This window comes from Etheostoma cragini, chromosome 13 (assembly GCF_013103735.1).
Source record: "Etheostoma cragini isolate CJK2018 chromosome 13, CSU_Ecrag_1.0, whole genome shotgun sequence".
Classification (NCBI taxonomy): Eukaryota; Metazoa; Chordata; class Actinopteri; order Perciformes; family Percidae; genus Etheostoma; species Etheostoma cragini.
The window spans coordinates 13,316,183-13,343,327 of NC_048419.1; the positions used below are offsets into that span (position 1 = coordinate 13,316,183).

Sequence of the window (27,145 nt, forward strand, 5' to 3'; positions counted from 1 at the left end):
GAAAGATTTACCCTTGAATGAGTAACAACTGAATAAAACAGATAAACAATCCTTGTCTATGTAATTTTCCCATCACACATGCTATACTATGACAGCATACTGTACAATTATATGTTATGGCTTTTGTTGACATACTATACAATGACCTTTTATGACTTTTTCAACACACTACACTATGATCTGTTCATAACCTTTATCAACCTGCATTACTTTGACTTGTATTTAACAGCCCAGTCTGTTAGAAGACTGGTAGCGGAGTCTCAGGTTGTGAGTTTGATTCCCAGCAGGAAGACTTTAATTTTCAAGGAAAGCGACTTTTTCTCATGACCATACTTTAGTTTTTTTTTTTAACATACTACACTATGACTTTTTTCAACATACCATACCATGATCTTTTATAAACCTTTTGAAATACTAAACGTTTTTCAACATACTATAGTATATTACTATTATTTTTTTCAATGAATTACTTGTTTTATATAATACTGTACTATTACACTTTATGACTTTTTTGACTTACTATACTATGACATACTATACAATGGCCTTTCAATGACTTTCTCGACTATGAGATTTTTGGAAATTTTTACATTCACTTACATCACTTATTTTATAACTGTCTGTTAGATGATTGGTTGGGGAGCTTTAGGTTGGGAGTTTGATTCTCATAAGGAGCCATGACTTTTTTTCAACATACTAAACTATTACATTTTGACTTTTTTGACATACTTTACCGTGACATCTTACAACATACTATACTACATCATTTTTATGAACTTTTTCAACATGCAATGGTACAACTTGTTTCATAGCTCAGTCTGCTATAAGACTAGCTCGAGAGTTTTAGGTTGTGTGTTTGATTCCATGCAGGAAGGCTTTAATTTTACGGAAAGTGAGATTGTCTTAACACTATACTTTGACTTTTTTGACAAACAATACTATAACTTTTTTTGGACATAATACATCGTGACCTTTCAATAGATTTTCCGACATACTATACCATGACATCTTTTAACATTCTATACCATGACCTGTTGGACCTTTTTTCAACATACAATGCTATGACTTGTTTCATAGCTCAGTCTGTCAGAAAACGGGTTGTGAGTTTGATTCCCATCAGGTGCACCTCATTTTTCAAGGAAAGGGACATTTTCTCCATACTATACTATGACCTACTCTACAATGACCTTTATTACTTTTGACATACTATACTGTAACTTGTTTCATAGTTCAGTCTGTCAGAATACTGGTTGAGGAGTCACAGGTTGTGAGTTTGATTCCTTCAGGAGTAATAACTTTTTTGACATGCTGTGACTTGTATTGACATACTGTCCTTTTTTCTACTATTATATTTTAAACATACTATGACTTGTGTGACTTTCTTTGAATTTGCATAACTCTCAAACATACTGTACCATTTCATAACATTTGACATATAGTATTTATGCTAACATACTATACTATGACAACTGTATAAATTTTTTCAAGATACTAAACTTTGACATTTGACCAGCTATGACTTGACATTTTAAAATACGACCTCTCATTTAAGACATACTATGACTTTCTTTGACAAGCAATCACAGACTTTTAAAATTTACAACAGCATGACATTTTTTCAGCACGCTACACTATAAATATTTGACATACCATACAATGACGTTTATCACTTTAATGCTATTTTGATATACTTTGACAAGCTTACTTTTTGACATTCAGTACTATACTACTTTAGACTACTCTGCTCTTCCTACTGGGAAGGATTAGCTAAAATGAAATGATGAAACACTTCCTTTACAATTGTTCCCAGAGACAGAAGCAGCACATTGCAAGGCAATGGGGCGAAAAGGAAATACTGATGTGATAAAAGGCTACTTTTAAATAAACATTATTGACTAATAAGTGCATATATAACTGAATTTGTAAGCCTGTGACAATCAGATAATTTCCACATCCAGCTAGACCAATTGAATAAATCTAGCTGTCATGCTCCAAGGAATGGAGGACCCGAAAGCAGAGATTAGGAAGGCAGGAGAGAGTTCATACAAAGATTTATTCACAAAAACAAGGGAACACAGAAAGTGCAAAATGCAAAAAAAATTAAAATAAAATAAATATCCAAATATCCCAAACAGTCCAAGAGAAAAGGAGAACCAAAAAAACAGGAACACAAAGAATGGGAGCACAATTGGGAATAACTCACAATAAAATAGCAATTGCAAGGAAGTGTTCAAAGCTGACTGGACTGGACTGGACTGGACTGGACTGGACTGGACTGGACTGGACTGGACTGGACTGGACCGCACAAACCAAACACACAAACCCACAAAAGGATCTGACAAAAGACAAAGGGAACACAGAGGTTAAATACAGGAGGTAACGAGCAAACGAGGAACAGATGATACACCAGGTGAATCAAATCAGGGCGGGGCAGGACAATCAGACATGCGGGAAAACACAGGAAGTAAAACTAGACAAGACTAGTCAGGGGAACAGACTATCAAAATAAAACAGGAAAACACATAAAACAGAAAAGAACAACACAAGACCAGAGAGAAAACTCAGAGAATGACAGAAAGCAACCGATGCAGAAAAAGAAGCAGGAACAAAACTGGAACCATAACACTAGCACCTACACATGTTTTGTGTATTTCAAAATAATGAATTAATTGAAGTCCACAGTCCCATGGGACAGTAGCTTATTATGTATTCAAGGAGATAAGGACACCTGCAAATCTGAACCATTCTGCATGTGAGGAAATTACTAATTTGCTTGTAAATATCTCGAGGAATGCAAAGCACACAATCCTCTAGTGGGACAGGCTGAGTGGGAAGGCACATGTGTTATGGTGAAAGGCATACTGAGGTCAGGCATGCACTGCAGGATCTCAAGTTATGGATGAAAAATCTAAACGTTTTAAGATGTTTGTCCATCCATCCATCCATCTTCGACCGCTTATCCGGTATCGGGTCGCGGGGGCAGCAGCTCCAGTAGAGGACCCCAAACTTCCCTTCACCGAGCCACATCAACCAGCTCCGACTGGGGGATCCCGAGGCGTTCCCAGGCCAGGTTGGAGATATAATCTCTCCACCTAGTCCTGGGTCTTCCCCAAGGCCTCCTCCATGCTAGACGTGCCTGGAACACCTCCCTAGGGAGGCACCCAGTATGCATCCTTACCAGATGCCCGAACCACCTCAACTGGCTCCTTTCAACGAAAAGGAGCAGCGGCTCTACTCCGAGCTCCTCTCAGACGACTGAGCTTCTCACATTATCTCTAAGGGAGACGCCAGCCACCCTCCTGAGGAAACCCATTTCGGCCGCTTGCCCCCTGATACCCTGGTACCCAGATGTTTGTAATTTCTCTAATAAGTATGTTTCTGTGTTTCCACCTCTTTAGTAGATCTGTCTTCATACAAGCCAAACACAACAGGGCTGATCTTAGTAAATCTAAAACAAGAAAAAAAAGTGGAAACACTTTTTAGTTAAACATATTTATGTTGCCACAAGCAGTCAAATACATCATCGTTATGTTAAGCATACTGTATATTATATACATTTTTAATAATTAGTCAATACCTTACTCTTACTACCAGATAATACTGTTTTTGGAATATTACTTGATTATGAACTGGAGGTGATATAAGTGATTATAAAGTAAACTGAGTGGAAATCAGTTTTCATCATCTACATTCAAGACTTTAACTTCTTATTTTAATTGATTAATTACGATATGTATGCATTTTATGGGGAAAATATATTGCAGTATGTAATTTTGAAGGCTCACTGCTGTGCTGTTTTACCGGGAAACTCAGCATCATTAGTTGCCTTTGCCTCATTTTTATCAAGATTACATTGATTCTATTTTAACATCCATGGATGTCAATGAATTCCAAAACAAAAAACATTGAGATTTCCAAACAACTGATCTCCAAAAAATTTTCATTAGGCTTACTATTAACTAATTACATTTTTTATAAACTTTTTTGAGTGATCTATCATTATCTAGCTCTCTTGTAATCAATCAAAAGGGAATCAAAGGTTACTTCAGAGGAATATTAATGAGCCACGGGTTTGGTGACAGAGGCTAAATGATGGGACTGAGCATCAAGAGTCCCTTCAGGGTTCGGCGTCACTTTCTCACAATATGTTAACATTCACAATGATTTCTTAGCAACACCATGGTAACAGCTTTTACAGCTGGACTCTCACTATCTCACTCACATGCAGGGGGTCTCTTGACAGTGACGACAACATTTAGTCAACTCAAAGAGGATGTGACACGTTAATCCCTTTTGGTGTGCAGCATCTGCTTAATACTGACCCATGTCCTCACACACTGGCAGCGGCCCCTGCCATAACATCTGTTCAAAGGTGACCCTGACCCCCGTGTAGTACCTTGATGTAAAGTCGTCCCTTTCTCTTGACATAGATCGTTACCTCTGGCCAAACCACAGGGGGCAGCAAGTGAGGATTGAGAAGCATGTGGAGTCAGAGCTCAGTGAAAAACATCTGCTTCAGCATGACCCTGTCGCCCCCGACCTCTGATAGAGCTACAACTTTTTTTTAACACTTTTCTCATTCGTACAGTTGGGTGGTGTCTGTCTGCTAGGTCTCAAAGCAAAGTAATGTTATTGTTATAATGTAATGAGGTCCGGGAACTGTACAGTAACTTTAAAATGTTCTGTCTCGGGGGAGTTTTTTAAAGTAGGTCAGAATTTAAAGATAAAATATTACACAATTTCCAATACACCAAAATTGGCTCTCTATGACTCCGGCTGTGTAATTCTGTGTCAGCATTAGCTTTTCTTCTGTTACATCTGTTTATGCCAGAATTTAAAGAAAGAAATCTGATTGTGATGCAAACTAAACCACAGCCATGTGATACATGATAGCAAGGTGTAGGCAAAGTCCAAATCTTATGTACGATTTGATGATAAAAGATAACCATGATAGAGTATGATTTTATTTATGTTGAGAGTTGATAAAATGGATTTATGAGGTATAATACATTATTTAAAAATGTGATATGGCCTTAATATATAAAATGTTTTCCTTAAAATTTGACCAATTAAGTTTTTTAAAGTAGAACTCTGGTTGGTTGCACGATGAAGCTTTGAGGTAGTAATATGGACATCCGTGTGGATGGTTTAGATCAGATCACAAAAATATGGCCGTGTTTCCAATGGAGTGACAATAACCATTTATTCATGACATTTTTCATCAGAATCTATCATGAAATAAAATGCAAAATGTAAGGTTCTGTGAGAATGGCTTCTGTTTGTCCACCTCATGCAGAGAGGAAAAATGTCAGAAACAGAAAAAAAGGAATGATTGCTCCTAGTTTGTACTTGAAGCAATAACAACACAAGCTGTCAGATTGGGTAGTGTGTGTGTGCGTGCGTGCGTGCGTGCATGCGTGCATGCGTGTGTGCGTGCGTGGTGTGTGCGTGCGTGCCAGCATGTGTGTGTGTGTGTGTGTGCAATACAGTATGTTTGCATGAAAGAGAAAAAATGCAAAAGAGTTGTTAATCTGTTCTAATAAAATATCAAAAACTCTTCAGCTATTTAATGAGGCATCTGGCACCATCCAAGCACACACACATCCTAACTGCCACAAAACTCTCATTTAACACTGTGCTTCTCATCATTTGGAGCTGTGCCCTTTAAATGCACAGCCTTGGACAATCCTGAAGCCTTTTATATCCTCCATTAGTTGTGCAGCTGATATAAATTAGCAGAATCACTGCAACCACAGCAGCATCCAGTCAGAGGCCAATGTTTTGAAATCCTCCATAAAGCTCACATTCCACTGTGATATACTCCTACTACACTGGTGTCTCACATAAAATGAGCTTCATAGGCATTTGGACAGACATACATTGATGTTTTGGCTCTGTGCTGTCATTACTTTAGACACAGCCGCTGTTAGTTTCATGTCCAGACTGTCAACTTTAATGGATGTGTTCCCTCACATGAAATAAGCAGTTGGAAAACTTCTGCCACATTTGATCAACTTTATACAGTGCCAGTGCTCCAAAACATGTGCTGATTATCATTATTAACATGATCAGATGATAGGATAAAAGAAAAGATTTTTGATTATTTTTTAGATGCGGATTTGTTAACAGCAAGACGAACTCTTGTGGTTGAGTCATTTACAATCTTGCTCAAATGTTTAAAGAACTTTATAGACCTTTATTCAATACTTCAAATCTAAATAAATGCACCAACATTGACATTTTGACTACAGCCCAACCATTGGAAGCACAATGGCATCACACCTGCTTGTAGAGATGAGACACATTACACCTTTAAACTACTGCATCTCTGGATCTTATTATATTTTGTTTACACAACACATGGAAGATGTCTGTTTGACTGCATGTCTCCCTGATATGGGGCCACTGTGCTTGTAAAGGTCTTAACTGGAGGTCACCTTCCGGATCACCTCTGGTCTTTGGCCTTAACTTCAGAGAAGTCACAGAGGTGTTGTTTGAGTGTGTTCTTGGGCTCATGTGGGGGAAATTCCTTTAAAGTAAAGCTTGTAGACATCAAAGATTTTTCTGAACAAATTCTCTCTGATGGAATCTTGAAGCACAGCAAACAGTTTGTGTGTGTGTGTGTGTGTGTATGTGTATATACGTGTACATGTGTGTGTACGTATTTGTGTGTGTGTGTGTGTGGCCTATGTGTGAGTGTGGTTGTGGCTACACGTGGTCAGCACAATTACAGAACATCAAAGGCTACTCAAATCTCTGCTGTCATCCCTGGTCAATCCCTCTGAAGTGAATCGTCCTGCAGAGTAAACGGAGAGCTGGATCCACTGGTTTCTGCCGAGGAGGCATGAAAGAAGGAAACGAAGATGGGTTATGGGGCTTGTGTGGAGGGCAGGTGATATAATGGCGGGAAGCAATTTAGCGAAAGATTAGGATTGATGGAGGGATGGAACAAAGTGGCTCTGACTGAACATCTGAACATCCGAGGCAACCAGAGATGTGGGCATAAAGAAGAGGAAGGTATTTGCATGAGGAGCGGCCGATACCTTCGAGACAGCTGCAGCTCTCACAGCTGGCAGACTGACAGCACTGGGCAGGTGTGAAGCTTGGCCCATTCAGAAAGTGACACTTATTGAGAGTTGTGTGTGTGTGTGTCTGTCCGTGTGTGTGGAGGGGGCACCATTTATCACAGCCCTTTGTGCAACAGCCTTCAAATATAGAAGCATACTGTATCAGTTCTCTCTCTTTTGCCTAGCACATCCATCTGCGTCCTTCTCTCTAATTGCCATTTTCTTCTCTACAATTTGCTCTTCTTTCCTCTCCCAAAGTTAAATCATGGAGCAGGAAAGTGTTCTATCGACTGAACAGTGATCATTCATGTTATTACATTATCTGAAAAGCTGAGGTACTTGTCTGCACTGATGACTGATTCGAGGGCTTAATTCATTATCTTTGGATCTCAGCTTTGTATCAAAATGTGCTGCGAGCCTGCCTATGAACATACTTAACTAGTCATTTTGTTGCTTGGCCAACAGGTGGACTATTCTTCATTCAGTCTTCAACAGTCTTGCTCTGACAAACTCAAATGAATGCATCAATCAATATTCCCCCTCACTTCCTATCCTGTTTTATTCCCTTGTCATTTCACTGGTGGCAATAAAGCAGCACAACAGGCAACAAAAATGCATCAACGAATTAATTTGTAATTAAAGACATTTGAGGCCATTGATCATACATAAGAATGTTGAGCCAAAATCACAAATTTCCTTTTGTTAAAATAATACAGAATATTGGCTTTAAAACTTTCAGTAAAACCATGTTGTCCTGTTTTCACAAAGAAACATATTGACAAATCCAATATTCAGCAAAATAAAATAAAAAATAGGTTCAGAAAGCTTGTGTTCGGAGAAAGTCTAGCTCTAAGGCTTTTGTGTTTCTCAATAATGAGTATCTAATTGTTACCCACATGGAAAGATTCATGTGTGCTATGAAAAAGGAAGATCTCTTTTTGGGGTTATATGGTTACAGGATCTAGATTTAGGGTGTGATTGGCCACGTAGACACGGTGTACAACAACAAACTAGTTGGTTTGGGTTTTGTGACAGCTCGTTGGACTATGTTGCATACTATTCATTCACTGCATGGCTTCATATCCATTGTTGCCTGTCATCCCACCTGTCTCCTCCATCTGTCCTGTTATTCTTCTGCACCATCTAACGAAACATAACTGGAATACTACAAATGAAAAACTTTCAGCTGAATTGGGAAAGTTGGAACGTCACTTTCCTTGGGGAATGCAAACACTTGGCTGCAAAACTGGCTTGACAAAAAGTTAGGATGAGAAAAATCATTCATGCAAAACGTTATTTTGCATGAAAATGCAAAATGTTGTTTTGCATGAAAAGCTATTTCTGTCTGGTCTTTTTAGACTTCTCTGTCCCTGTTCACAAAACTGTTCTGATTGATTGATTGGAAATTGAGTTTTTTTATTTATTTTTTACTGACCCCTCTCTTTTCATCAGGAGAACAATCACACCTCAGCTGCAGAAATGCAACCCTCTCCAGACTCCAGTTATTCCCAACAAGTGGGCTGATTGCAGCTTTCTTTAGTCTAACATGACGTCTTATTGCCATTCCTTAATTCACCCCTCTGTCATCATCTTCTGACTCACTGAAAAAGCTAGATACTTCTCCCTCCTGTCTATCTGGCTCATTTCCACCTTCTCTGAGTCTCTCCCTATTAATCTTTACCTCTTTATGGCTACATCTTTCCTTACATTTTTACTCATTCTTCACTCTCCTGATGCTATTTGAGCTGAAGTTATGTATGAAAGTCCCAAAGGGTTAAGACTTAAAGGATTTCAACTTTACCACCACCAGAAACAGATTTATCCTGAGCCAACACCCTAAATCAAAAGTATTGAAGGCTTTTACAAGTTAATACATACAGTATATATCATATTGGACTACAATATGAAGCATGCCCAAGTATTTCAGTTTTAGGGCTTGACTGTGGCTGTACATTTTGAAATGTAAAGCTGTAAGAAACATGTAAAACTTGCATATTTGTTATTATAGCACTATATCATTGTGGCTTACATGTTGTTTTGTCTTCGGGATTGGTTTGAGAAGATATAAGTGAGGGTTCATTCTTGAAGTTATCCAGAACAGAAACTTTCTTTTAGTCTTTCAAACTCTACACATTCATGCATTTCTTTTTCCAGCAGCATGGACTTTAATGTCAAACTGATTTAAAGGTGTTCCTCATTCTTTTTACCCCCAATTACTTTTTCCTTTAGCACTCTGTCCTGATTTACTTGGACTAATTTTAAAGTTTGTAAACTGTATATCACAGGTATAGCTGCTGCAGGAGTACTACAGACTTATATAGGGTAGTCAATTAAAATGGGAAAGTACTGCTCAGACAGCTGTAAGACTCCACATGACAAATTAACTGGCATCAAAACAACAACACCACAAGAGAGCGCAGGATTTTTCTTGTTAATAAAAAATATGAATATATGTGTTTGCTTGTGTTTTTTTGGAGTATTTATGGTGCATCAGCATTGCTTATCTTTCAGCTTAGAAACACAAAGGTTAGAGGCTTCCAGAAGGAAAACAATGACTAAAAAAAACATAGAATCAGTGTTATACAGATGTTTTGGCAACTATTTATTCAACAATTTTCATTTCATACATGAGAACTCTAAATTAAATTAAATAAATCCCACAGACAATGAGAGAAAAACACCTCCATTACGGTGCTAGAAATCGAATCAGGCCCTCTCAGTACAGCTTGATATGAAACCCCTCATTTCACCAAGATACATCAGGAGCTGAACTAATGTGTGTCTAGCTCTATAATCCTGATCTTCTCTGGATATTTTTTGAGTGATAGTGTGTCACAACTCCTTCCATCTAAGGACTGATATACATAAAGATGTGTGTTGCTACAAGGAAAACATCATAATAGAGGCCAAAAGCATTGAACTGCTTACATACCAGAAGCTAAACACAACTCCGCTTTATCATTGTTGAAACTCATAATTATTTGCAGCATATTTCTAAATATCAGTAAAAAAAAATTTTTAAGTTTAATATCCCAATGACAGAATTACTGGAGAATCACTGAATAATTTTATTAACATTGCGATAATCTTAAACTCAACAAATACATGGTGTCAGCATTCAGGGACAAGCAGTGACAAGCAGAAGTGAGAAGTGCTTATAAGTCTCCATTTTAAGACTGAAAACAAACAAACAAACAAAAAGAAATCTCCGAATGAAATATTTTCCTGAGATGCAAAACAAAGAGATTTGATCAAAAAAAGAAGTAAAAAAAAAAAAGATCTTTAAATGCAATTTCGTCACATTGTTGTCATCTTAGGACTGAACCGAGCCATGCCATGCTATCATCACTGCAGCTGAAAACACAACTATTGAGTTAAAACAAAATACAAACCCATACTTTTGTTAAAAAGAAGCATTTTAGACAGATTATGACTCAAAGTGGCCATTCTTTTCTTATTCGTCCCTCACCTTTTTTTTTTTTTTCAAAGGGTTTCAGAGATGGCATTTTTAGTGGATATGGGCCTCTAATTTCCTGAGATTGGGGACAATTGTGAGCGCAAATTTGACCAAAAATGTGTGTATATATGTGTGTGTGTGTGTGTGCGCGCCCTGACTAACTGCAATATTTTGTGACCAGAGGTCCTCTCCTGGGGCAGTGTGGTGCAGTGAAACAGGATGAATACACAATGCAGTTTCAGCAGGTGGAGTTTGGACAAGCTTCAGTGATCACCAACCACATCTGATTGTCTCATTCCTCTTTAAAAGAACCATACAGGCAGGAGAAGGGTAGAGAAGCAAAATGGAGGTGCAGTCACAAGGCACAACTAAACATAGTATACACTGAAATCTTGTGATATGTTAATTTATAATGTAATGGTATCAGTGCACTTATTTAACATCAACAGCAACTTTTAGTACAATAAAATGTGTTTCAATAATTACTGTCTGTTGCCTATTACAGATATGGGTAGAGTATCTACCCATACAGAGTGCTGTCACACAAATAATTAAAAGTCACAATGTTTTTTATTAAACAGGTCTGTTACTATGTGCAAATGCCATCATGAAATGTCTTTACAAAATTGTGTGCAATTTCATGCCACACTTACTGTCAGTATTTCACTGCCTGATCTGCATAAACAAGTAACCTCAGCTGCACCACTCCCACCTTCAGTTAAAGAAAGTGGGTTTTTTGGAACCAGGAAATTTACCAAACAGAGGCGAGTGGAGTAGCGCCCATGGTTAACGCTATTACTGTCCTGCTGCCAGGATGAAATTAGAGGCCCATGATGTAGCGCATATTAACTGAACCGATATATGTTGGAAAGCAAGGAGGCAAAAAGTTTAAAGCTTAGTTTCAACCGACAACATAAAAAGAAAAATAACTGAAAACCGACCCAAAGATGTAACAGCTACAGTTGATTCTGTCATAGTAAAATAGTGCATGATGGTATGTGCCAGGCCGTTAGAATAACAAATTACAGAAAGTTCTAGGTTTGGTGTAACAATCCTAAAAAGCCATTTGCAACAAATTAGCTCATTACGGTCATGTCAAAATAAATATTTACATGGGGTTTTCAGAAAGAAAAACAATAAACAAAACATTTCACCACTTACTAAGAAATATCCATCAAATTAGCCAGAGGGCATAATTCAGAAAATGGTACCTGTTTCATTTCTAAACACCAACTCATCACTGCAGAAATGGTTATTTATGCATTTAATATAAAACAGCCTGTTCCTCTGATTTCACAATCAACAAATTGATTCGATACACAGGCGTAAAGCAACAGAAAATTTAAATTGACACCATCATTGATTTAAGACACAATGAAAAGAGGATAGAAAAGTAAACAAAAAAAGACATTACATCATTGTGATAAATGCAACTATACACACATGGGATACAGAAGTTTTCTGAAGACCAGACGCTTTAGTCTGGGTCTACTGAAGAAACGTGGAGCGTGAGTTTAAACCTGGAAATGATGATATATTGATTGAAGTGCACTAAAATTATTACATATGGAAACTGCGGCAAAGCTTCTGCATTTTTAAAACGAATCATTAACATATAAATGTAGGCAACCTAAAATCTACATCTGTGGTGACAAGTTTAATGATTCCCAACAGAGTTTGAGTTATAACACATGGAGAAAGACCGGACTTGCTGACCTTATTTACATAATTATGTAAAATGGCCACCATATTGGAAACAGCTGGGCTCACTATTCTATTGCCCTTGGTAAAAATTTGCTCCCTTAGTGCCTTGCTTTTAAGTCTTTAGTTCCAGAGGTCACAGTGTTTATCACTCTTTCAACGGCGAGTAAATTAGCCAAATTCCTGCAAACTGATTAACGACACAAGCCGTTGTGGGATATATAAAAAGAAACGGAAAGAAGTTGTTTACAAAGATTTGTTAAGTTTGTCTTAGTGCGTGTGGACTATGCATTGCCTCCAACATTAAGGTATTGTTTCTCTGAATGCATTTCAATTCCAATTTTTATTGGAAGGATTTGGTGAAAAAGACAGATGCACATTTTCTTCTATTTCTGTTCACAGATCACATCACATTTTTTACAACACCAAATCCCTCCGATGTGTAGCACCCAAGACCCACCCAAGCACCCACAAACCCAAGAAGCCACTGCTCTCCAAAATTAAGTTACAAACTTTCATTTCTTTAATCTCTTAAATATAATTAGTTCAAATAAATAAAATGTGAAAAAGAATCAAACAAAATCAGTTTAATGTGTATTACCAATTTAGTCCTCACACATTATATACATGCCTTGTGCTAAAACAAAATACATTTGTTTAAAATAGGTCCCAATGAGGATTATGCAATGAAAAATAAAAAAGTAAATAGATAAGGTGGCTAATATACAAATTTGAAGGAATTCAGAATTTAACAGCAATTTTCACAATCAACCACATTTTAGCAGACACAATACACAGCAGGGAGCTTAGAACCATTTAAACCAAAAATATTAAAAACATTTTTTTTATATAAAAACATGATTTTGCTTACGTATTTGTTTCTTCCAGAATTGAGTCACAGAAAGCCTTGTCATCTTTCCACTACCCAAGGCAATCTAGTTGTTGGCAAAGGAACACAGTTACTCATTCAGACATCTTTGTGCTTTTCTATTTGTCTTCAGTTTTTAGTTTTTGGAAAGGAGGCCCCTGCAGATATATGATCCAGCATTCACACACCATGTTGTTTTTTTCTCTCTATATTTTCTTTTATTAGCTTGAAGACCCCATGAAAAAGAAATCAAAGTTCAGTTCATGGAGAGCAACTCCAACAAAATAAGAAAGAAATAAGAAGAGCAGTTATTCAGTTTGTGAGGTGGGAGTCTCGACATATCGTGATATATACAGTTTGACTTATTTGTTAAAAACTTGTTATTTCAGAAATTTAGAGGTGGCAATAGAAACAAAAACATGGGTTTAGTTAAGCTGATGTCACCACTATTTGTAAGTAATACTATGATTGAATGCGTGTCTATGAGCCAGTACATGAACATCAATGTGTATACAAATCACTTGGGAATCTTGAGAGTGTAATGAAATGGAAAAATGGAAACTAAATTTCCTATTCCCTAAATCATTTAACTTCTAATTTCCTATTCATTCTGTAACTGTGTACTGTAACTGTATACTCGGTTAATTTTACATTTCATGGGGTCCATAAGCCTTAAAATTATTCCAATGTCACATAAACATAAAAATTCTAAGTGGAAAGCTAAACTCATTTTAATACAATTTATACAGCTTTTAGAGAGAGGAGATTGATTCTTTCTGTACACCTGACCCTTTATGTGAATCACAAACTACGGCAAGCTGTCAAGAGGACACTGAAGTTGTTGGTGTTTCGCTAAACTGCAGCCTGGACATTGGAGGAATATACAGACAAAAGTACATAGGGACAGCAGATTTAGCAGATGGTTTTATATACTTGATTGAGTTTATTCGATGGAATGCTTCATCTAGCATCAGTGTGTGTTCTCTGTTCTAAACATTACCTCACTACCCTTTAATACCCCTACCTTAATGAAAATCATATTATACACTTATCTGACAAACCTTGCTACAGTGTTACACAAAGCCTTCTTCTTATCTTACAAGGGTCAACTGTTTAATTACAAGTCTATTTATAGGGGAGGGGGTCGGGGGAGGTGGATCTAAAAGTACCATATTCAGTGTGATAGACATGTATAAGGCGTAAATAGCAAATATCTTCATTTAAATAAAAAAAGATGCAATGCATAATCAAAAGCTGTGAGCTAAGCAATGAAATGATGGTCCAGTTAACCCATCTACAAAGCATTTACATTGCTACTGACAGACGATACATGAAGGCATTGACAGAAGTTCAATGGCGTCTGTATTTTTAGGCACCGTGTTGATGTGAGATATGATGTGTGTTTGTGGACGTGTGTGAACAAAGGGGATATAGTGTTGAGTTAGGGTTTCTGCTTAGAGAGGAAACAGGAGAGAGAAGCTAAAGAAGGGCTCATCCATGGTAGATATACAGACTTCCAAGCATTCATGTCAAAGATGAGGAAAAATATGAGAAAGGGTAAAAACTTTGGCAGTGACAACAAGCTTCCTGTGAAAACTGACTGCCAAAAAAAAAAGAAGAAAAAAAATGACATGATGGACAAGATGTAAATGATAGACAAAAGGCAATAATAGGAAAACACTTGGGGAACTTCTCTGTCTGTGGACTGCCTGAAAGTTCCTCGTTGACACGGCGGGGGCCGTTGTCAGAGGTGGAGGTGAAAAGTGGGAGACTGAGACAGAGAAAAAGAGATATACTGTAGAGATTGAAATAGGGGAAAGAAGAGCGCTGCGCAGCTCCTTCTGAAGTCTAAATGAAGTATTCTTTCTTTTCTTCTGCGTGTGCATGGTTGCCCTCAGCGTTGATGATGGCTGTGTCGGCATCGGGTGCGTCGTCTGCCCCTTTGGCCTCGTTTGTCAAGTACGTTCCTAAGGAAACGGAAAACAAACCTTTCTCAAGAAAAAACAAATACAGAGCAGCCCTGCATGGTGTCTGTTGCCTGAGGTGAAAAACACATCTGAAGACAACATCAGTAATGCTGCATCATACAGAGTGATGGGAGGTTAGGATAGTACAGGATATGCAAATACAGCAGTGAGGAAGTGTGTAAAATCCTGCATCAACAAACCTCGTTGTTGTTCTCAATGATGGAAGCCAAGTTTTAAAGTTGGGCGTTCAAGTAATGTGATGCAGCTCTTAGTTTTTTGTAAGAACCTGATTTTGTAGCATCATTGTAGGAAACTGACCATTCACTTTGAACTCTATTTGTCTACTATTTTTTTTGGTTTTCTTTAGCCAGGCATGCCATATATTGTGCTTTTTAAAATAAAGTGGGCTAATTACAAAGCCATCAATTTGCATATGAGTTGTACTACATATTTTGTTTTGGACATGTTATGCCTTTATTCCTATAGGACAGCTGAAGACATTAAAGAGGAGAGAAAAGTGGAGTCATTAGCAGCAAAGGGCCGCAGGGCAGAGTTGAACCCGCAGGTAACTCAATCAACACTCTCACACCACGCAGTTCAAAGTACGTAATACAGCTACGGTAGCCTTCACGCTAAAAAGCCGTTCTCTTGCTCTTTTCAATATCATTTTACTTTTTCTGGGCAAAAAGAAGACTCCCTCTTCCTGAAATTTGGATTTTGAATTTGTGTGGTTCTCCATGTTTCCTTCTTCAAACTTGCTGGGGCCGGTAAGCGACGATACTCATTAGCAGCATTAGCAGCACCTGTGAGTTTTTTATGTGACAGTGAAAACACGAAGGGAGGTATGTCCTGCAGGAAATGTTCCTAAGCACCCCTAAATGATACTAAGAACAACAATAACAACTATATATAGACCCAACAAATGATATACAGTATATCCAGGATAAAAAAAATAGCCAAAAAGTTCGAAGTTAGATAGAAGTACTAAGAGTAGTTGTGCTATTAAGATAATGCACTGCATCGTCTCGTTGCATTGGTGTGAACTGGCAGCTTTCAGAGCGTTGCAGACTAGAGCGTTGCAAGTAACTGGAGGATTCATCTTGTCTCATTGCTACTCTTCGGTCTAAACTCACTATGTACCCTCCCGCCCACACGCCGATACACACGCTAATGGTGAAAGGAAGATTGATTACACAAAGTGATACAGAGTAAAATTATAAGCTGTTTTTAATTATCTGCTTACATTTAGCTACGTTTTCTTGAGGTAAAGGAAAGGGGATATTTTGGATTGCTATGGGAAACTATAGTCTAGCTAGAGCAAACGAGCAAAATACAAGACATGGTTAACTTAGCAAGCTAAACACAACTCTTTATTTCTTTGCCAGTAATATAGCCTCTTGTAGGCCTATTGTAAAACAATATCAGTCCCAATAGAATGTTGTTGTCACTGAAAACTAAATGCCATAGGGTCCCTGTTAATGCTATTGTACCGTTGTATCCTTCAATTCATTGGGTGGGAGGAAGGCGGTGTGAGTGAGGTCAGTATTGGTCTACAGGTCTGAGGATTGTTTAGTTTTCTAACAATAAGCATTTGTTCGCAGGTCTAGGCACTATGCATAGCCTACTCTAAATTATTTCATTATATTTATTATATATGCTAGCTATACTGTGTTCTAACCAATTAAAATTTCTGCATTACCTGGCTGTGATAAATTAAATAAATATGTAAATGTTACCTAAATGTAAGCTAAAGATGAGCACATGCCAACAGATACACATGTGAAAGTAAAATGAAAGCAATCCTACATACAGTATATATATATATATATATATATATATATATATATATATATATATATATATATATATATATATATATATATATATATATATACAGTACATGCACAAATTATTACTCCAAATCTTTTATTCCTTCCGCCATCAGGTTATTGTATTTACACAGTAGCCTTTAAATAGGATCCGTATCAATGGCTTACATGATAAAGTATGCAGTGATTCCTATTTTTTTCTTTTTCTTTCTTTATATATAGTATGCTATTACTTTATCAAACATTGACATGAGCCAACCGGCATTTATTAAGTCATTGCTTACAGAAGAACTCATCAAGTCTGGCCTAAGTAAATTCCCCCATGCCACTTTGATGTGTTCTAAAAGCTAAAATTACAGTAACTTTTGTTGAACAGAGTAGAAATGGAAGAAACAGATGGTCTGTCACTTTTTACTCGTTAACATCTTGGTTTGTTGACTTGTTGTTGACATAAGTGTAGTTCTAATACAGTAAAAAAGATGTGAGTGCAAAGATTTTGCAAATGCAAGTTAAAAATACCCTGGGGGCTCACAACCCTAGTGACGTCCCTGACGTCCTATATGTCCCTTACCGGATAACGTATTTCAAGATGGCGCATGAATATGGAGCGTCTACTCCAGTTCATGCGAATGGAAATGTAAAACGTCAAGCCAATAGCAAAACTTGGAACTGATGGTGGGGGTAAATATGCATGAAAAAGGACAAGTTTGTGAACGGGTAACACCGGTTTTGATAATAAACAACTAAACACGTTACACACTGGGCCTTAAAGTCTTCATTCTTTTTCCTCCACTGCAGGTGTTTCAGACACTTGTAACTTGAATGGGGGGAGTGACTCTGATGTCTCATGGGACAAGTAGGACATGCTCCACTAGTTTTATGTGCCTTCAGAGACTCAGGTCTGGTCTACTGTGGTTTTACCTTTATGCCTGGCCAAGTATCTTCCCAGAACAATGATTAAACACAAGGTGACGAAGACCACTACGGCCACCACTCCTCCGATCAAGGCATGGTCAGTGCCATGTGGCCCCAGAGCGTTGGGATCTGAGGAAAGACAGAGAGAGAAAAAAAGAGAGCAGATGAAGGCGCCGGTTGGTGAGGTGAGGGAGTGAGGGCAGAGGAACAGCACAAGCAAGATCATACAAAACAGAGCAAGGAGGAAAAAGATTATTTCCAGCTCGTTCCTGCTCTAATGAGCTGCTGCTATTCCTCTCTCCTTTCACATCATGCAGTCAGAGCATAGCTGCCTAGCTCTCTGAGAATAATAAAATGGAAAGAGAGGAAGAGAGACGGACACTACATTGATACAAAGAGCAGCAGACACACATTCACCCTGCAAAATTAAGGAAAAAGAGAATGAAAGATGGATTCAGAAAAAAGAAGTGAATAATTCAGGATCACCCCCAGGAAGCCCCAGGAGTCCCTAAAATGCAAACCAGGGCAGAAGTGGAAGAGTAGTACACAGTAAATAAATCATCACATGGAAAGTAAAAAAGAAAGATCAATCTTTTTCTGTTTCTTAGCGAGGAAGGATTGTTGTTAGGAAAATGAAGTGTGTGTTAGTGAGTTGCTACAGGTCCCCAGCTGTTGGAAAAGCAGTGGAAATGATAGGAGAGTCATGAAAGAGTAAAGATGAGCCTTTTCACGTCTCATGCAAAAATCCATCAAAGGTTTCCCTTGATTGAAAAAAAAGAAGAAGCTTATTTCCTTTACTCACCTCAACTTCCCTTTTCCACAAAGTTTAGCTTATAGGTTATTTAAATTAAGAGTAAGGACGTGATATTGAGGGTGTCCACTGTAGGTGTATTGAAAAAAGTTGACAGAGACAGCGGTGGGGTTGACGGGTAATGGAATAGTCTGTATTATTTATATCAGTCCATGACACCTGAGAAATTAGCACTCATCTCATTATCCTCCTCCGAGCGTCAGGGCATGCCATAAACCACCCTGTCACTCTGTGTGTGTACGTCGACTCATGATAGTTAGAATATGGCAATGTCAGAGCAGGGTAAGCAGTGATAGAATGGTGGTTTAAACATACAGCACATGTCGTATGCTGACACTGTTTATCTTCAGTATACTCCTTTTCTTTCTGTGTCCGCCCATGTGGCCAAATTGAACAGCTGGCTCTCTCTCGCTCCATAGCTCTCCATGGTCTGAGTGACCAGGCCGTCACACTTCACGGCCTCCCGGTGGACAGACACACACTCATACCGACACACACACTCAGACACACAGACGTGAGCGGCGTGGTTTCACTGTGCTGCAGTTCTGCTTGGCCAGTGGAGCAGAGAGTCGAGGAATGTTCCCCTGGCACGGCCCGGCAGGGCGAGGACTCGGACGTTTAGTTACACACATGGCTGTGTCTCTTCATGGCTGTGTCTCTTCACCTCTATCTGTCACGACATATAGATATGTCTCCAGGCTCAGCTGGAGAGAAATGATAAGTCTACAAGAAAAACCTGCCAACCTACTACTTTGCTTCAAATCATTGAAGGTAAAAACAAGCCGTGACTATACAGACATATGTCTGCATATAGAGTACTACACAGTTTGGCCACGCAACATATTGGTGTTATGTCATGTCTCTGTTAAAGAGGTTTGTTTGGGGTGTTTTTCTGTAATCCAAAGCGGGGGTCGAAAAGGACCGAGGTTGCCGTATGCTGTACAGACTGTAAAGACCCCTGAGGCAAATTTATGACATTGGGTTATATAAATAAAATTGACATGACTTGACAAGAAGTTGGGCTGGAAGTCAAACCCCTGGACACTTCCAGACATGTTGTCTGATCCTGCTACTACTGCATCACTTCCTTAAAGGAATACTCAAACATCTCTCCTCTGAGTAGAATTAAAAGGTTGCTCTGAATAGAATGCTGCTTGCACATTCTTGGAAGGCAGCCACTGAAGTCAGTATGTACAGATTACATGACCTAAAGTCAAGGAATATATGTGTTAAAGGTAACAATAAATCCATGTAGATTTCTACGTGATGTTACAAACACTGACAGTTCCTCCACATCATTGCTCAATACTGTACTACACTTACTATATATATAATACTTAGTAATTTTCTGGCAAAGTGGCAGTTGTCTGGGAAGGCGCTAGCTACATCAATTAAAGGACCACTCCACAAATTTTACATATCTAAGTCTGTTTACAGGTCTTGGGGAGTGCTATGTGTGAAAAAAAGCCTTTTGTAGCTCCAGAGAGAGTTGCACAAAGTCTGATAAATCGCCTCAAGTGATGACAACTGAGTCGGCCTAGGTTGCAGGTGAAGACTACAAGTTGGAAAATAAAATAAATCTCTCAAGGATAGCTGGTGCTATACTGTCGATGGTTGAATTGCATTGTGGGTAATGTAGGTGGCAGGTTTAAATAATGAAGCGGAATGTGTGGAATAAAAATGACAATCTGGTTAGTTTTTTTAAACTGTCCTTTGTGAGTCTGGCAATGTTATAGAAGTGTAACGCTAAATTGACCAAGGCATCTTACAGCCAACTGGGGGTGAGCATTTGATTCTTAAGATTAGATTTTCAGTGGAGAATACATATATATACATACATGTATAGAGTACATATATTAACTTAAAACGCGTAAAGCAACAGAAGCCTGTGGCATAATCACAATTTACAAAATACCTTTTTATGCGAGTGCTGTCAAAACATGGTTCATCTACAGTATTGAGATGTTATGTATTCTGTTCTAGTATGATACAATTGTGTAAAAATGTCTATAAAGACACACAGAGAAAAGATATGAAAAAAGTAGAGATTTAAAAGGAAAGAAGACACAAGAGAGGGATCTAGAGGGGAGGGTTATACATTTTTATGGCTCCAGAACACATTATCTTTTAATAAGGGCACATACATTCTTCTCTGTGTGATTTAATATGAGAGCGTGGCAGAGCAAACTCCTCTTTTAATATTTATAACACTCACCATGTCGCCTCGCCTTGCTAGTTGGGCTTGTTTAATAAATTAAAGGGGTTCAGGGCTTCTGTGAACCACTGCTTGGCCGAACTGAACCAAAAGAGTTTTCTTCTTAAACTGCCCCACTAACTCCTCATCTGATATGTTTTACTGATTCTGGCTCCATATGGGGTTTCTGTAAAAGGATATGTGATAGTTATCATGTGGGTTATCACAACAACAATATAATTTAGAGTCATATTATCTGGTCAGATTAAATGACAGTTGTCATAGAATGACATTTCTGCATGAAATGTGAAGCTTACTGCACATGTTGTTGCAATTGGGATGGGTGCTGCTTTTTTGCCAAGCTACCAGAAGTGTTCATCATGAATGAAATATGACAAAACTAAACAATCCTAGTCCTAGATTGGCTCCAAAAAGGTGGTACACAGATTTGGAAATGATGTGCAAAGGAACATTATTAGTTGGAGTGAAAGCTCAAATATTCCATCAAGGGCTCAGCTGGAGAGAAATGATAAGTCTACAAGAACAACCTGCCGACCTCCTTCTTCACTCAGATCGTCACTTTCATTTTATACCAGCCTGATCTGACCTTACTTTCTACAAAATCATACATTAAGTGCTGAACTCTAGTTTTTTTCTTTTATGTATAAAAATGGGAAAATATAAATATTGAATATCTAAGACGGGAAGCTCACTGGAGTAGCTGAGCAGTTAGAGTACCAAACTTGGTTGGTTTGCTTAGTTCCAGATAATAATTCTCCATCTATCAGGTGGAAAAGAAAAAACAACAACTCACAAGCATTTGTCAGATTATCTAAAACTATAATAGGATTACACAAGTAAATAGGTCTATTGTCTATATTTGTTTTTCCTCATGAAACATAAGCAAAAATAATACAGGTTTAGCAAAGTATACACAACATTCGCTTAACATGCAAAACGGGCAAGGGCAGTATGTATCGAGCATTGAGCTAGTTTACACCTGCTGAGATGGGGCTAATGCCTGCTGCATTGCCAAATCAACAGGTAAACAGGCGAGAGCTCTTTATGTGAGCAGCCAATGGTGCATCACTTTGTCAAAGAACGCTTGTTGCATGGGCAACTTACTGTGGGCTATTTCTTTATATCATATGTGTCCTTATCTCAGTTTTCAAACACCACTTTGCCATTGTCTAAAGTATAGTTACAGCATCTCTTGGATTTGACATTATACCAATGTCTACACTGCCTTTCATCTAAAGTCATCTCTTAAATTAAAAATCTCAACTGATCAGACGCAGCGTCCTTGAATCATATTAGTATGCAACTCAAATGGCCTTCACATACTGTAGCTAAACATACATCTCTCTTTCCACCTTGGTAGAAAATGTGTTAATATTCAAATTCTTCCTCATCCCCTACAGGCATCGTTTTCTTCTCCCTTTGGATTTTTGTCTCTTAGCTAGATATAGCTCTGTGTTTTTAAATGCTCAGATCAATAAAAGCACCAGCTTGCTTAATCACGGGATTATAAAGCTGCAGTGTCCTTGTTTCTGTGTTGTGGGTCAGGGAATCTTTGAATGGGCACGATTGTTTGTGAGCACATCTTTTGGTAGTTTTTTTGCAGTTTCTTTATGGGATAATGACTCTTACATATGATACAGTCTGTTTACCTGACATAAACTGCAACCAAAAGTATGGAACCAAATAAATAACACATTTATGACTCCCCCTTAAAGGCTATATACAACACATTACATCATTAAATATGAAACATAAATAGACATATAGTATATTACCCAGCATCAATTCCGCTGCAGTGATGGTTAAATTTAAAGTTAGAGACACAGACGAAAGAGTGCCTACAAACAGAGAGAAAGTAAAGAAGAGAAAGTGGTGAAAAGTGCCTGCAGACTTTACTTGTTCAATGAGTCAATTATACCCAACTTTTTTTGGCTGAGACTGGAAATTCACCAATCTGCATCTAATGCTGCTCTACTGCCAAGATGAAAGAGTCCCTGGAGGCTGTAGCAGAGGGCTGAAAGACACATGTTCATACACTTTCAAATGAATGCACCCATGCATGCAAGTTAGAAAGACAGGAAAGAGGAGACATTAAAGAGACATGTGCGTGTGATTGTGTGTGTCCTGCACAGTATTGCCTGCTGGGTCAGAGTGGAGTAATTAGATTCTAAAAACAAATTGCTTCTGCTAATCATTCAATAAAGCCCACACGTGGACTTGAACACTATCTTGCATATTCAACAACCTTCTTCTCTCTTCTCAAAATGAAAGTAAATTGTGGTCAGAAGGGTAACAGCATGAAGTTATAAGCAAGATAATTAATCATATGAATTCATTAAGTTGCATGCAATAATCAATCTATCTAAGCAGCTCTATGTTGGGCAAGATCCATAACCTCTTCAAAACAACAATAAAATACAACAAAGGAAGAGGCAGGGAGATGACATCAATGTTTCGCCTGTGGTAACTTAATCATACAGTACATACATTGCTGCTGCTTTTCAGATACATAAACTGCATTATACTGCTGGTTATTTTAGAAGAATTGCTTTGTATGAGCCAACAGCAGAACAAGAGCAGCTGAAATATTATCCCACACAGAAATGATTGAGTGATCTTGGTGGAGGAAGCAAGTTGCCACCACAAACCCAACAATCCCCTGAGGGAGACAAGCAGAGAAAAATGAATAAAGGACCATGTATAAAACTTCATGTCAACAAATGAAAATTAGACAATCTCAATTGTGTGTGTGCGCATGTATGTGGGCATGTGTGTGCCTCTTGAACATTGCTGAAAGTGTCCCCTTCCATTGAGATTTTATGAATATAAGGCACATTACATGCAATTCATAACACTAGCCCCAGGATCTAATGATTTCTCTTATTCCGTTCAACACTTTGTTCCAAATTGTGGCTATAATTCTTCCCCAAAGCGAGTTTATGTGACAGGTCATGAATAAAAATTGCCCAGCAATAAGAGGAAAGACCTTTGCATTATGTTTTAATTTCTCCTGTGCTCCTCGGTTTTATGGCAGATGGGTGGAAGTGGAAATGGAGGGAAGATGGTCAGTACTGTTCAATATTGAACCATTTTACCCCCCAGGGGATGCTGCAACCTAAACCTCGCCTTTCTGGTTTAAACACATCAACCAACCAGCTGCCCTGGACACCTGCCCTTAAGAATATACTGGATGTCTTTTACTCATCACATGACCTAACCGGAACCCTCCATTTAAAACAAGATCAAAAACAATAGAATAAAGCAGTTACAAATCCCTCCATGAATGAAAATTGTAACCTTCCTAAGTGAATTTTCACAAAAGGATCTAAAGTAACTTAATTAGTTTAATGTGGGGTTAACAACATCAAACTTTACCTGTGGATTGCAAAAAGTCCTCAACAATTTGTAACTGTGATAATACTGGGGTCACTGGCATTTTAATTTTGGAAAGCATATTGCTAAATGAGTTTGAGTAATCTGTTTCATTGTCTTTAGTTCATTTATTCTCTTTCTGTCCTTGTGCTGTCCTTCTTATAAGGTTGTTGACTTAAAATATATTGAAGACCCCATGCTGTAATGTATTAAAAAAAAATGGATGGTTGTGTTTTAGCCTGGTATCAATTCTTAAAAATTAAAGTGTTTTTTCAAAGGTATATATCAATCGAGCATGATTTACAAACACTGAACACTAGATGAAATAATTCCCAACAGTCCGTCCTTTAATAGCTCATATGGACACAACAAACAGCTTTAAGCTATATTTTACTTTGCTGATGGATATGCCGCTATTCAAAATCACGTTTCACAAAGGATGTTTTATCACCCTGCCATTGCTTTTAGCTGTCAAATATCCTAAAATATCTTTAGAGATGAAACAAAAATCAGTTTGCATATTGTTGTTTATGGCAGATGTTTGACTTTCAGACCATTAGAGTCTCAGGAAGCCAAACAGGATAAGAATGGTCTTGTGTTCATGTCTTACTATTCATATGCAGCTTTTTGGCCGGCCCTCACTTTAAAAAAGGGAGAAACCTTAGACTAATCCTGGCTTTTGAACCCTGACCAATCCCTTGCCTTCACTCTTAAATCATCTTCTTGTGTGTAGCCACTGCTATCAACTTCTATTCACAAGAATTGTATTTTGCTTTAGAGTACCAATCATTAAAAAAACATTGTGGTTATGGATTACCATGGTAAACTCCACTGCTCCCAACTGACTGTTAAAACCTCAGATACGAACCAGCCCTCTGCAGGGCTGGACTGGCGTAAAAAATCAGCCCTGGGGCCCTATTTTAACAATTTAAACGCATGGCGTGAAGCATATGGCGCAGGTGTGTTCAGGGCGTGTCGAAATCCACTTTTGCTAGTTTGACAGCTGAACAAAGGGACTGTGCGCCGGACGCAGGGTTCAAAAGGGTTGTACTTTGTGGTTTAATTAATCATCAAGGTGTATTTTGGACATAACATGCAATAAACCAATCAGAGTATCATCTCCCACTCCCTTTAAAAGCCAGGCACGTTGGCGCATTGCTATTATGATGGCGGATTTGCTGAGCAGGAAAGAGAGAAGAAACTGATCTGCTTGAGCGTGAAGAGGAAGCACGCGAGCAGCAGATGATGAATTTTATTTTACATTGTAATATTTGTATTTTTAATCTTATTGCATGTTTGTGTGCAGCTGCGCATCCCTGAGAGTGCGCCTAAGCTTGCGCTGTTCACGTGTCTAGGCGCATTTTACAAATGTGCTGTTAAATAACAATTAAATGATGCGCTGTTGACTTTTAGACCAGGTTTTGTTGGTCAATAACGCGATCACTTAATGCTGCCTCAATATCAGCCCCTAATACCGCCCCTTAGCTAAGAAGTAAGTAAGACAGTATGATAGTGGAGGCCTACTCAAAAAAAGGCTGCCCGCCTCTTGATGGCTAAAGGTCTAAAAGTCGAAAAGGTTGGAGCATAGGTGTCATCAGGATGTCTCTTTTCGTAAATAACTTATAAATCTGTAACTTAAGTTAAAGCTACAATTTCTACAAATTTTGTAGTGGCATGTGGATAAATTAGAAAGCTATAGTGTTACATTTGCAAGCACCTTGTGCCATAGCTTGGTAATAACTAACTAACTAACTATTAGTGTACTAACAGATAAAGTGTCCTCTGGTAGACAAAGGGTGCTAACGTAGTAATTCAACATGCTTAAAACTTGTGTTTTTAGCTTGTTACAGGCATTTAGTGGAAATGTTTCCCCTGACGGTGGGGGCAAAACTTATCTGCGCTCCGTCTCTATGGTAGGAGGGAGGTGGGCCATAGTAGGATGAGATTGGCCAGTGTTCAGATGAGAGACAAACCCCTTGGCCAATCATGTGATCTTTCTCCTCTCTGTGGGCCGGTCAGCCAAAGACCGAGGATATGAATGGGCAGTGTTCACACAAAAGACGGCCAATCATGTAATCTCTCTTGGGCCAATCAAATTAATAATAATAAAAAAAAGCTTTCGACAAGCGTGCAGCACATGCAGCCCAAACAAATAGAACGGCCCAAAATCTCCCGGTTCTCCCAATAGCCAATCCATGCCTGGCCCTTTGTTATCAATTTTGTATACACTTTGATTAAGAGTCTCAAGGTTGTTGGAGCACTTCTTTACTTCTATCCTCTCAGGGAACAGCTAATGGACCACAGAAAAGAGATCTTTTACTCTGCAAGAAGATATTATTTTAGTTTTTCTGTCCTCTCCACAGGCAGAGGCATGAATAATTGCTGTCTGCTATGCAGCGGGTCCTTTTCAGCAGCAATATCAAGCTACAGGGGCTTAGGTTGGCCACACGAATGCTGATTATGAGAACTGAATTGTAAATATTTTAAACACCAAAGAAACCCTTGTGCATGATTCAACCTTTCAGCTCCACAAGGTCAAAGCTAATTTACAAGCCATGAAAAAGCATTTGGCAAATTTTAAAGAACTCAGTGGTGGTGGGGGGGACTTATGACATTGCATAGACCTCTGATACTTAGCACAAGAGTTATTATAGCCATTAAGGATGGCTGGGCCATTGAAGCAGTGTGTGTGTTAGGTATACCTGCCAGCACTTCATTAATAAAGTGAATCACAGACTGCAGTTATGCATCAGTCCTGGCATTTCACAGTCCAGATAAAAAACAGACCTTTCCACTAGCTACACACCAAAGGTTGACAACAGTTAGTATTAAAGGCATGGGTTACTGTCAAATTTACATTTCCCAATAGAACCGCTGAGTCAACAGTTTCAAATATTGATTCATTAATATTCCTGCAAGGATGAGTAAATGCTTCCATTAAAT

General features: G+C 38.3%; 1 protein-coding gene across 3 annotated transcripts in view; it reads right to left on the minus strand.

Annotated features, from left to right (window-relative positions):
• Nucleotides 1–9,658: 9,658 nt before the first annotated feature.
• The window catches only part of cadm2a (cell adhesion molecule 2a), a 200,248-nt gene continuing 182,761 nt past the window's right edge, over nt 9,659–27,145 (minus strand). For all 3 annotated transcript variants that reach the window (XM_034889184.1, XM_034889185.1, XM_034889183.1), the window contains 2 exons: nt 17,811–17,933; nt 9,659–15,060 (listed from right to left, as the gene is read on the minus strand). In XM_034889184.1, coding sequence (XP_034745075.1) covers nt 14,942–15,060; nt 17,811–17,933 — 242 coding nt within the window. In that variant the 3' untranslated portion in view covers nt 9,659–14,941. The remainder of the gene's footprint in view (nt 15,061–17,810; nt 17,934–27,145) is intronic.